The sequence below is a fragment of the Limulus polyphemus genome, unplaced genomic scaffold (assembly GCF_000517525.1).
Source record: "Limulus polyphemus unplaced genomic scaffold, Limulus_polyphemus-2.1.2 Scaffold1402, whole genome shotgun sequence".
Classification (NCBI taxonomy): Eukaryota; Metazoa; Arthropoda; class Merostomata; order Xiphosura; family Limulidae; genus Limulus; species Limulus polyphemus.
In genome coordinates this window covers 169,698-182,576 of record NW_013667012.1, presented here as the reverse complement: position 1 = coordinate 182,576, position 12,879 = coordinate 169,698, and the positions used below count along the sequence as shown (strand labels likewise).

Here is a 12,879-nt window from a genome sequence, read left to right as displayed (position 1 = left end):
AGAACCTTTGTTAGAGGTAGGAATGAACCTGAAGTAAATCTAGAGTATTTGTTAGATAGAGAATGAACCTGAAATAAAGGAAATTAGAACCTTTGTTGGATAGAAAATGAACCTGAAGTAAAGTAGAACCTTTGTTAGAGGTAGGAATGAACCTGAAGTAAATCTAGAGTATTTGTTAGATAGAGAATGAACCTGAGGTAAATGAAGTAGAACCTTTGTTGGATATAAAATGAACCTGAAATAAAAGAAATTAGAACCTTTGTTGGATAGAAAATGAACCTGAAGTAAAATAGAACCTTTGTTAGAGGTAGGAATGAACCTGAAGTAAAGTAGAACCTTTGTTAGAGGTAGGAATGAACCTGAAGTAAAGTAGAACCTTTGTTAGAGGTAGGAATGAACCTGAAGTAAAGTAGAACCTTTGTTAGAGGTAGGAATGAACCTGAAGTAAGAGTTTATTTTTTCTTAAGAACTTTCCGAGGCAAATGAAGAAAAGAAAATCAAACACAACTAAACGTGACGACAGGCTAGAATTTCAGTGCGCTTTATGACATATGGTATTATGTTTATTTTGCTACATTTAGATTGTATTTTCTACCAGCGGAGATACATACTAATTAACGCTTGGCGTTAAGGTGTTAGAATGTAATTGAAGATGATCTGCATGTTTTAGTCTGCTTTCTTCTCGTAATGTTTATGTTAAGGACAGAAATTTATGAGTATCTTTACCGATATATTGTTTGTGTGGTAGTGCTTGTTCATGAGCACATGGTTAGCAGTGTTTAGTGTTCTGATAATGGTATTCCAAATATTGATATCTTGAATTGACTTTCGATTTGAATTGCTGTTCTTGACTATATATATATATATATGTCTGTTTTTGAGTGTACTTTAAACGGTTCTATCAACGTAGTGTTAACTTTGAATGTTTGTAACTTGTACATATAGTGCCTGACATGCATGATTTTACACAACTAAGAATTTGCATACCAGAATGGTTGATAAGAATACATTACAAAAGGTATGCTATTTTTGGAATTGGTAAAGCTGAAAAATCGAAAGATTTTCAGATTCCAGCCGATCACTGCGTCATCCTGTATATTCTAATACTCCACAAGTGTGTGCACTCCGTGCAGGTGGGCTCATAGTGAGAGGTTTAGTAGTAAATGTGCTGCGATATTAATAATGACGTGTGTACAAAATGACTACAGGTAAGGAATAAGCAAAGCAAATATATATATAATTTAACGAAAAGGTGAGAACTCCGAGTAGAAAAAAGTAGCCATCTTCTTTAGTGTGCTTTTTAATGGTACCATAAGACATAATGCAGTTTATATTGATACAAAGCATTAAGAAAAAATAACGAGGAATTAGAAAACTGTATAATGTTGTTAAGATTCTCTAAATATCCAACAAGACAGCTAAGTATCTTCGTCAGAGAAATACTTTGATCGCGTTGGTCCTAACTCACATTGCTGTTTGTTTGTCGTCGTTGTTGTTGTTGTTTTAAGTCGTTATAAATAGTGGTTCTCTCCTCTGATAGGTGTATTTTTGTATGATCCTTTTGAAAAAAATAGAATCTCTAAAATACAGGGTCAAGTATTAAATAGGTGAGGTTGTAAAACATCTGAACGAGGTTGTTGATTATAAAATTTCTTGTTTGATAGCTAGAAACAATATAAAGTGTATTGTATGTTAACTTCTTTCGTGTTAAAAGAGATTTAGTTTTAACGGAAAGAAAGGTATGTTCTATATATTAGAAAATTAGTTTTGTTATATTTTAGTCCTATCTGCATGTTTGTGGGTTTTGGTTGGGTTTTGTTTTGCATAGTACATATAAGGTGGGGTTGAAGTATAAACACAAAACTTAAGAAAATCTGGTTATCACTCTTATACGGAATTTCTAGTTATTAATAATCGTACAGAAATATTTATGATTTATTTCCCACAACAGAGTTTTTGTCAACCGGTTACTATTTTTATTCAATGGATGTTGAAAATGGTGATGAGAACAAAAACTGGTAATTCGTTTGCCGGGGAAAAGAAACTATACAAAAGAAAACGTTGTATCAATGTTGCCAGCTTAGTTGCTGTAGGAATTTTTATTTACGGTCAACTGAGTAAACATATTTTAAAATATCTTTTTTTTTTTTTTTCAAACGCTACGTTTCGTTAGGTTTACCAAGTCATGTCCCCCAGTGGGACAGCGGTAAGCCTACGGATTTACCTTAAATCACGGGTTTGACTCCCCTCGGTGGACACCGCAAATGGCCCGATGTGACATAAGGTAAACTAGCGAAACGTTAGGTTTTAAAAAGAAAGAAAGAGGTTTTAAAACTCATTTACTTGTTTATTCGTAAGTAAATATATTACAGGTTCTTTTCACGAGTTATTTTTATAAATTATTTTATATGAATGTAAACATAACAAAACAACCCAGATTTTAGTTTCTTGGGTCATTTTGCAATAAAACTTTTCTTCCTGTTTTAATATATTTTTGTTGAAATACCCAGAGCATAAAATTCGAAATGGTTTTCTTAGGATCACTTCGTTAATTCTTGTTACACAGAAGAATTGATATGGTACATATATTTAGGCAGAACATCGGTAAACTTAGTTATGAAAGGGTATGACTTGGTTTTAATCACGTAAGCTGTATTAGACATTTTTTTATGATTTAAAATGTCCGAGTTGTTTAATGTAATGGGTTTAAAGTACAAATAAAACTACAGTTTTTTTTTACATTTCTTGTATTTATTAAAAAGAATAATTTTTATTTTTTATGCATTATCTTGTCTTTAGTGTACATGTTACCTTTAAAGAGTTTGTTGTATTGAAATATGTCAATACTATCTGTTGTCCAATCGTGGACGCGCTGTAAACTTTAACCTATTACATAAAATAAATGAAAGTGGAAATAAAAACAAATTCTTTATTTCGGTGTAAATTTACATTGTTGTAATAAATATCGCCATGCGTGAAACATGTTCAGTTATTTCATTAGCACGTGTGTCTGTTTAATTAGTTAGTTAAAACTAAGGGTACCCGTTAAAGAAGCACAAACTGTATAAAGGCCAATGTTCCTCTTTCATTTATCATTTGTTATTAAATCCCTAGTAACTTCATTAGAAGTTAATTGTGCACCATGCTTTGTGGAAGATAGTAATCATTGCGTTTAACTGATTAAGTACTTGTGTCTTTAAATTCATAGACAAAAGTCTATAACAAAGTGAAAATATAATGGCTGGAGACGGCTTAAATGGGTAATGAAGAAAAACTTTAATATAAGTTTAACATGACAGCAAATGTACAACGTTTCGACAAGGTTTTGTCATCATCAGGTACTCCAGCCATTATTAGTCTCAAAGTGGGTTCCTCGTCATCGAAAGTGAAAATATGCCTTATGTTAGGGTCTTTTGTTTTTAACTTCCCTACTCGGGCAGAAATCTTAAAACAAAGTAATCCATGTACATCGTCGGACTGTTTCCAGTTGCCATACCGCCCCCCAGTGGCACAGCGGTATGTTTGCGGACTTACAACGATAGAAACCCACCACGGGTATCGAAACCCGGCAGAGCACAGATAGCCCTTTGTGTAGCTTTGTGCTTAATAATAAACAACAACAACAACAACTTTAGAGCAAAAAAGAAGAAAAAAAAGGTGTTAAAACAGTATTAGGTACTTGAATTATCATAATATTCACCAACTAACTGAATATCATAATAATAATAATAATATTAGTACATTTTGAGAAATTTCTAGAATCATCTTAGGTTACTCCCTGCCAGACGTTAACGTAATCGATGCATATTTCTTTGCGTTTGCTTGTTTTAGAACTGATATACAAGAGGGAAGGCAGCTAGTGAATAGCACCCACCGCAACTCTAATGAAATAGTTGGATTTGACTGTCATTATTATAACGTACCCACGGAGCACGATTCAGCGGCAAAGAGTCGCGAGCCGAGAATTCTAGGATTCACAGTCTGAGAATGCTACTCACTATGCCACGCCCGGTCTTACTTTCTTGTCTAACTATTGAAAACGTGTGTTTTGCATGGTTGTAAACTTTGATTTCTCGTTTGGAGCAAAATTAAAAGGTAGAGATAATAAAAAAAACGTAGTTTGAACATTTTTGATTTTTGCTCGTATCGACGCCTGCGAGAAGTTGTATTTCTTGTACAATAACTCTCATATATGCCATTTTCACCCTCGATTGGGGTCCATATACTGCATTAAATTGAGTAACTTTATGTTTATGCCCGTTATAAAGAAGTGACCAAAAACATCTGTGTGAAATATTTTATTTTAGATGTAATATATACATAAAAACTATAGTAGTGATTAGTAGATCTAACTACAGTGTTGACGACATTTCTGTTTCAAATGTTTTATATGACTTGTACGTTATTAGGGACTCTGTAACCAATAAAATTCTGGACCCACAAAAAATCTCGTGCATAAGTAGGTTGGATAAATGTGTTTATAAAACCGATGGGGTCCAAATGCACCTCAATTAATAATTCTATGGTTTAAGCAAGTATAAAAAAGTCAGTGTAAGGCTGATTTTTCTCGTAGTGGGTATAATTCCAATAGGCTTGGCTTCTTGTATAAGACATACCTCAAGATTTACAGATGTGTTCATTATGAATGCAAAGGAAAACCTACATAATTTGATATGCATATTTTCAAGTAAGTATCTTAGCGTATCTACGTAAGATTATTAAGCGGTAGTTTTTTTTTGTTTACTTTTTGTAATATTTTCCTTACACAAACAACACAGTTTGGTCTAATAAAAAAAAGTACAAACAGTCTATTGTACACAGTTTACGACTTAAAACACTTTGTATCTCACTGAAATAGCTGTAAAAATATATGCTAAGTGTATTTAGTTTAAAATTTCATGTACGGTTCAGCCATGTTTGTATTATAAACGTCATTTGACTTTCAGTCCAGTACTTTCTATTTTAGTGCTTTACTTTTTGTTTCTCTTAAATATTGAACGAAAGATAGCTTGGTCATATACATGCTCACTGTGTTTGCTTCATGTTTCTGGTAGCTCTGAAAACAAGGAATATGTTTTGGTGGCTGACAATCACGAGTCTATGATGATTTGGATCGTGGGTCTACAGGTAAGAATGATATCACAACACATTGTTTAGAATAAGGTAATGCAAACGATCACTAAACAAATATTTCTATTACCCCTCCACGTAGAAACGTATCGTTCTATATCCTACAGCTCTGCAGAGAACTATTTAAATCTGGTAAAAACACAAACACTCACGTATAAAAAAATACAGAAAACGTTTTGTTTGATAACAATTTTCATAGAAATGAAAACATGTACATATTTTTAGACCATCTTCGTAATAAGTTTACTTTTGGATATTCTTCAAATATCTGAATATTTTTTTTTCTTATCTTTGTACTAAAGTTCTCCACACTGGCGTTGTTATCTATTCGCAAGAAATACGTTTTTAGTTATGATGTGGCCAGTGAAGTCCGAGTAGTCATGTTTCTAGCATCAATGCTTCAAAGGGCTATTATTTAGGATTTTGTTATTTTCACCATCACGCTCGAATGTTTATGTTCTATCAGGTTATTTCAATGACTGTGACTTTGATTATGTATTTTTGAAAACAGGATTACGCGAAAACATCATTCAACGTATTTTATATAACGTTTTCTTTATATTAGTTGATCCTACCCGCTGTAGTTCGATATTGAATCTGGGGTCCAGTAATGTAATGTAGAGAGTGATGCTAAGGGTAATCAAGGGATGATAGGAACCTTCAAAACGTGATGAGGAAAATAAGCAAAGAAAAAAGGCTTCCTCCTCGTTCTCCGTGATATTATTCACTTAAAAACAAGATTAATTTTAGGCTACACTATTGCGTGTTGTTGATTTGTAGTTAAGCACAAAGCTACACGATGGGCTATCTATGTTCTTCCCACCACGAGTATCGAAACCCAGTTTCTAGCGTTGTAAGCCGCTGTGCCAAGACAAAATAAATGATATTAATTTCAAACATGTTAAATACTTTCTATTCATACACTGATTATATACACAAATTGGTTTTTAATTAATAAAATGTGTTTGTCATAACGTCTGTAATGTATTAAGATACTACTACTACTTTAATTTTCAAAAAGTTCATTTGTTCATTAGTAACAGTTACCCGGGAATATTAACTTCATAAATTACATGCTACTATCTGGCAAATAGATAGTTAGTATTTTAATACCCAAAGTAAGACAAGACGGTTACACGTACTTAGTTAGTTTGTCATTTGTTTGTTGAATTTCACGCAAAGCTACTTGAGGACTTTTTTGCCATAACCATGAAGTGATAGAACTTAGGAAATGTAGCTATTTAATCAACACCACCCATGGCCAACTCTTGGGCTATTCTTTGTTAACTAACAGTGGGACTGAACGTCAAGTTATAACACCTCCTCAATTGAAAGGGGGGGAACATGTTCAGCGACAGGTTTCGCCCTTCGACCGGCATACTGCGAGTCGAGCACCAAGCCATGCCATTAGACAAGTTCGTAATTATTTTTATTAGAGCCTTGATATTTTCAAAAGAAACGTTTCTTGCATTCGACTGTTACCTATACATTAATATGGTTACCTAGAATTGGAATATTACACATCTGTTCGTTTGTTTCGGATGCTCTATAAGGGCTATCTTCGTTAGCCGTTCCTAGTTTTTAACTGATAGACTGGAGGGAAGACAACTAGTCAACAGCGCTCACTGCCAAATCTTGGGATATTCTTATCGAATAGCAGGGTCTACCCGTCACTCATATAACATACCCAAGGCCCAAAATGTGGAGCTCGCTTTTGCGGCAATGGAAAGCGAACAACGGACTTTCAGATTCACAGTCTGGCAGGCTAACCAGTAGGCCACGGCCACTCCATAGTCAATGGAAATTATATGTTGGTATGAAAGTAAATACATTATGAAAATCGTAAAATAACAGTAGCTATTGCTGAATTGTTTCAGTAATCAGGATTCTGTGAAACAAGTTCTCTATTAATGTCCTGCAAGAAACACTACATGAGTGTCGTTAACTTTGTGGTGTAAAGTCCACTAAGAAAAGTTACTTCCTTGACACCTAACGATTTGACTTCAACTCCTGAATTATATGGTTTCAGACCTAGGATTTGACTTCACCTCCTAAATCATAGTTTCTATATCTAAGATTTGACTTCACCTCCTAAATCATAGTTTCTATATCTAAGATTTGACTTCACCTCCTAAATCATAGTTTCTGTATCTAAGATTTGACTTCACCTTCTAAATCATACGGTTCTATATCTAAGATTTGACTTCACCTTCTAAATCATACGGTTCTATATCTAAGATTTGACTTCACCTTCTAAATCATACGAAGCCCCTGTATCATTAGACTTCAAATATAATACTGCATGAACCCTTAAAGTTCAATGTTGTAAAACCCTTTCAATAAATTTAATGTTATCTTATAATCACGTTTTATTTACGAAATAACGTCCATTCAAGCAAATACTACTGATTTTACTGCAAGAAATGGTAAATTGGCCCATAACCTGTATTCATGAAGGCTCAAACAAATGATCCAAAGTCATGAATAGTTTAATACAATTATTTTTACACAGACACACATACAAGCATATTATGAACTGATTTCTTCTCAAACTACTAGGTTTACAGTGATTCAGGAGTTATCAAGGCTTTGGCAGTGATTTCGAGGTGTTAACCATTATTATACTTTCGTTTTAAGATCTTCACAAAATCAGATCTAGTCATGTTTAATAGCGGAAATAATTTGTTGAAAATATTCGTGACAGATCCGAATTGAGTCTTTTAAGCTGATTTATTAACTGCTTAATTTATATTGATAATGTGTTTACAATATATTTTGTTTTATAAACAATTTGACTAATATAGCTTGTTTCCACAGCACTATTGGGACAAATGCCACATCTTGTATATGTATTCTATACATACATTAAATAAATTTAATAGCGACACGACGAAGAGTCATCAAAAATGGGGAAGATAAACAGTAAAGAAATGATGATGAGGAAAATTAACTGAAAGTTCGTAGTGATAGCTTACAGGTAATATAGAAAAAGAACAGACAAAGCTAGCCAATAATAACAGAAATCAAGAACATTTCTGTCGGAGGCTACTAAGGTGACCGTTGCTGGTCATATGGTTGATGAACATTAGCAAAAGCTGCTCGACTTTCGCATTGTTTAACTTTTGATTCATACAACTTCCAATCTTTCCAAAAGCAGCAAAATGCTCGTCAGATCACGCTCTACAAATCTCCGTAATATATTTATGCATTCCAAGATTTGTTAGGGACAATACTGTAAATTTCTCTGGTTGAGTCAGAGGTCATTCCTAAGACGTATTTTTATATTCGAAAGATGCTACTTCTTAAGGTACGCTTTCATTTGTTCACAAACTCATTGTTACGTCTTACAGCATAGCAGGTCTATTATCTGTACTTAAAGATCTGGTTTACTTTAACCCTATAAGTAGCGCTGAAGATGAAATGCAGCTAAGCATTCTCGAGAGGCTTATGCGTTCCCTGGTGGGTCAGCGGTAAGTTTACGGATTTACAACGCTGAACTGTAGGATTCGATTTCCCGCGATGGACACATCAGATAGCCCAATGTGGCTTCGCTCAAAATCGAAAAAACAAACAAACATCTTAAGTATCGGCCAAAAAAAAGTCAACTTTAAATCAGCTTAGATCTGCTTAACTTCTCGTTTTCAATTTCGTTATGTATCTATAAGCATAGGTAACATAGCCAAGGGGAGGGGGAACTGGAGGCACATACCCTCTCAGTTTTAACCTGACAGCAAAGTGCTCCTTTGAATGGGGGATAGCGACTTGTTTATAGTTATTAGAGAAAATTGGTGTTTCAGGTTTGATTCCAGTGGTTAGGGTTAAAATAAAGTATTTCTAATCGACTGTGTCCACAAATCCAAATATGTTCCACCGCCTGTGTTTATAAGTTGGTTAAGTGGAGCGTTAATACTGAAATAAGGTGCATCAATTTTACAAATACATAAAATATGCGAACTGTTTTACTACAGAATTTATTAAACAATTGTAAATATTTCTTAAAACATTAACTAAACTCTACAAATCAAGTTTTTTTTATCTAATAAAAATGCTGTTTTGGATTGATGAAATAAATAAATCAATATTGAGTTCATTTGTTTTAGAGGAAAACCACATTAAGTTATCTGCTGTGTCCACCGCGAGGAACCGAATCCCGGATTTTGACGTATTTAGTACGTAAGTTTACTGCTGTCCCACTGGGAGACATTAATCCTGAGAGCTAAAACAACAGAATAAAAATATTGGGAAAAACACAATAAGTTCGTTTCGTTTAGTTATAAGAGTCCACCCGTAAAGCGTTATTATTATTGGTCATTGTTGTAGAAACGATTTTAATGTGAGGTTTTCGTAGCGAAAACTATTGAAAAAAGAGTGAAAACAGTATGAGGAAGAAAATACTCAAACGAACGAATCTATTATTTGTGGAAGTTGCTAATGTCTGAGTGATCTTTTGTTTACCCATTTGCAAAATTGTAATATTTTTTTTTTATTGTAGAAAACGAAATGAGTTATGCTATATGTTAGAAGTATTTATGAATTTAATGCATTATTGAAAAGACGTCGTACCAATATTTCAAATTGATTAGACGTAGGAATTCCTTATACGACACTGTACAAATTAGGTAAAATCATCTCGACAAAACAGCCGCCTGCGGTCCCCTGTTGTTTATTGTCTCGTGTTCAAATGACTTTCCGCACCGTGTATAGCGGGTATTCGCTGTGTTATTTAATTAGTCGGAGAAGCGGGTACCATTATTTCAAATTGATATAGCGTAGAAACACAATTTGAAAGGCGCAGTGAGAATTAAGAATCATCACCTTGGTGAAAATGTTGGCTGTGGTTCCGTATTGTTTAAAGTCGTGTGTTAGTATGTGTATTTCTTTTGTTGCACTTAGCAACCGCCGATGTGATCCAATGTATTTTGAGCATCAATTTTAAATTTTTTCCATTAGTTTCCTTTGGTTGTAGAATGTGTAATAAACAAACGCTGATATTATTGCGTTCGAATGTCACTAAGCCTAGACGCGCGTGTTAAAATTGTTTCCTGACGTCCGTGAAAAACATTGAAAATGACTTTTCCTGTTTAATATAGCCGTGTTCATACCGCGTGGACATTTTAATGACAATTTAAGTGTTTTATGTGGAACGAACATATAAACGTAGCAAGTACATTATAAATTAATACACCTCTCAAATGATGTAACAGTATTGAAAAAACAACAACAATTTATATATTATTTAAATGTCACTTGTGGATATAAAAAAGTCAGAGTAGAAAAATATTAATAAGGAAATGAGGATGATAATGACAAAGTCGGAATGATTCGAAAGTGTTTTTTTTTTCGAACGCGATAGAACTAATGAAGCTTGAAGATCATTAAAACTCTAAGTGAACTCTGTACTTTAGAAATTAATAGCAAAACATATTACAACTGTCACCCTTATTAATTCTAATCTGTTGACTTTTCCCAATGGCATGGAAACAAATAGTCGGTATTATTCGTAAACTGTAAATATGGTATTACTCTTTTGAATTTAATATGTACGATGAAGATGGGTACGCTGTAAATATGGTATTATTCTTTTAAATTTAATATGTCCTATGAACATGGGTCCGCTGTAAATAGGTATTACTCTTTTAAATTTAATATGTCCTATGAACATGGGTCCGCTGTAAATATGGTATCACTCTTTTGAATTTAATATGTCCTATGAACATGGGTCCGCTGTAAATACGTCATTAATCTTTTGAATTTAATATGTCCTATGAACATGGGTCCGCTGTAAATATGGTATCACTCTTTTGAATTTAATATGTCCTATGAACATGGGTCCGCTGTAAATACGTCATTAATCTTTGGAATTTAATATGTCCTATGAACATGGGTCCGCTGTAAATATGGTATTACTCTTATGAATTTAATATGTCCAATGAATATGGGTCATTCAGTTAATAGCCGCCACTTTGATAGAAACTGTATACGTATGTGTAACAACTAAATCACTAAAACCAATTTTCCAACATACAAGAAAAAAAAGTGTTTGTTTATAGTGAAGCACAAAGCTACACATTGGGCTATCTGTGGTCTGCCTGGTCTCTAGCGTTGTGGGTCTGCAGACATACCACTGTGTCACTGGGGGACAAAAGAAAAATAAGAGCGAGAGATGGAGAAAGAATGTAAAGTTTAGAAGGAATACAGAATATACGAATGTGGGTTTTGAAGGACAATGAAGAGAACGCAAAGCGGAGATAATGGAAAATAGGGCGAATAGCAAGAATGAAAATAAAACGCGTATATATTGAGAGATTAAGTCACCACATAGAGATATAATGCAAGTAACAAGTAAAAGACGACGATTGTGAGGGATCATAATAATAATAAAGTATATAATAGGATTGAGGATTAGAAATAAGTATGAGAATATCTTACACGGGATACAGATAATGCGATAAGTTAAAGAGTAGGGAGGAGAGAGAGAACGAGGAAACAAGCGTTCAAAAAATTGTTACTCTTGTGTAAACTTGTAATTTCTTAAAATAGTCTTTTGTGATTAGGTATACTTATAGCTATTATTATTGAAAAAGTAACATTAAGCTTACAGCCTATTTGCAAGTTAACTTTAATTAATAAATTATCAAATACTACAGGCAAGTAGAGATGGCTTTCATTATCGCCTGGCACTTATGAATTCAGAAAGTGATGGTGCCTCAGGAAATTCCAAAAACCACCAATCACAGAGAAGGACAGAATCCTTACCGGTAAGTACTGCAGCATGACCTTTGAAATCTCATAACTATTTTTTTTTAATTCTTTAGACCATTGCTGTCAGCTTAAACTATGTTCGTCGTTCTCATTAGAAAGTAAATGATTATTTTTTCCCATCGTTATTAATTTGTGACTTTGAAAACAAGAAACCAATAACAAAATTGTGTTTAATATAACAATATTGCAATGTAAGCTCTCTAACCAGTGTTTTGTTTTATTTTTTATCAACTTTGTGTCTTTTCCGAGGTAAGTTCCAATACTACACAATAGGAAGGCAATTAGAATATATATTTGAAGATTCAAGTCGATTTTCACAATAACCTAATCAATATATTATTCAAGTTTTGAACTCAAACATCAAATGTAATGCTTGAAGACATAATGATTAGATTTGCTTAAATTTTAAATAAAACTCATTTTTAGGAACTCTTTTTATACAGCAGTTTTTTAACTTTTGAAAGTTTCTTTTAATTTTTTTTTTGTTTAGAATGATCAAGAAATGAAGGCTATGATCACAAGAACTCAGGTTGCTGAAGATAAAACTAAGATATTTAGGACCCATTCTTTTCAGCTCCAGAATACGTCCTTAGACGAGAAACCACAATCTGAGAAATCACCTGCGAGTACACTATGGATGAATAAAACCACGCATTCCAAAAATGAGCTAAAAGGTGACTTTAAGAAATGCATGGTATTCCTTGATGGATACTAAGAACCTAAATTATTCTGGTTGGAAACCAAGAAGTGCTTATATTCCAGCTTAAAATTTTTAATATGATCACTTTTAGGATAATGAATAAAATAATAGAGCGTAATATAAACTAAATGAAACAAAAACAATTAATAATGGATACCAGGAACATGTACACCCAATTAATAATGGATACCAGGAACATATACACCCAATTAATAATGGATACCAGGAACATATACACCCAATTAATAATGGATACGAACATATACACCAATTAATATAGGAATACC

The 12,879-nt window shown here is 33.4% G+C and overlaps 1 protein-coding gene and 1 long non-coding RNA gene across 2 annotated transcripts in view; both read left to right on the top strand.

Annotated features, from left to right (window-relative positions):
* Positions 1–12,879, top strand: part of LOC106463422 — a 220,806-nt gene that overhangs the window by 44,417 nt on the left and 163,510 nt on the right. Inside the window, exons 4-6 of the mRNA XM_022390908.1 lie at positions 5,055–5,127; positions 11,778–11,888; positions 12,383–12,566. Coding sequence (XP_022246616.1) covers positions 5,055–5,127; positions 11,778–11,888; positions 12,383–12,566 — 368 coding nt within the window. The remainder of the gene's footprint in view (positions 1–5,054; positions 5,128–11,777; positions 11,889–12,382; positions 12,567–12,879) is intronic.
* Positions 7–2,167, top strand: LOC111086758. Its single transcript, XR_002611483.1, has 2 exons — positions 7–387; positions 428–2,167. It is a non-coding gene; the product is annotated as an uncharacterized LOC111086758 (long non-coding RNA).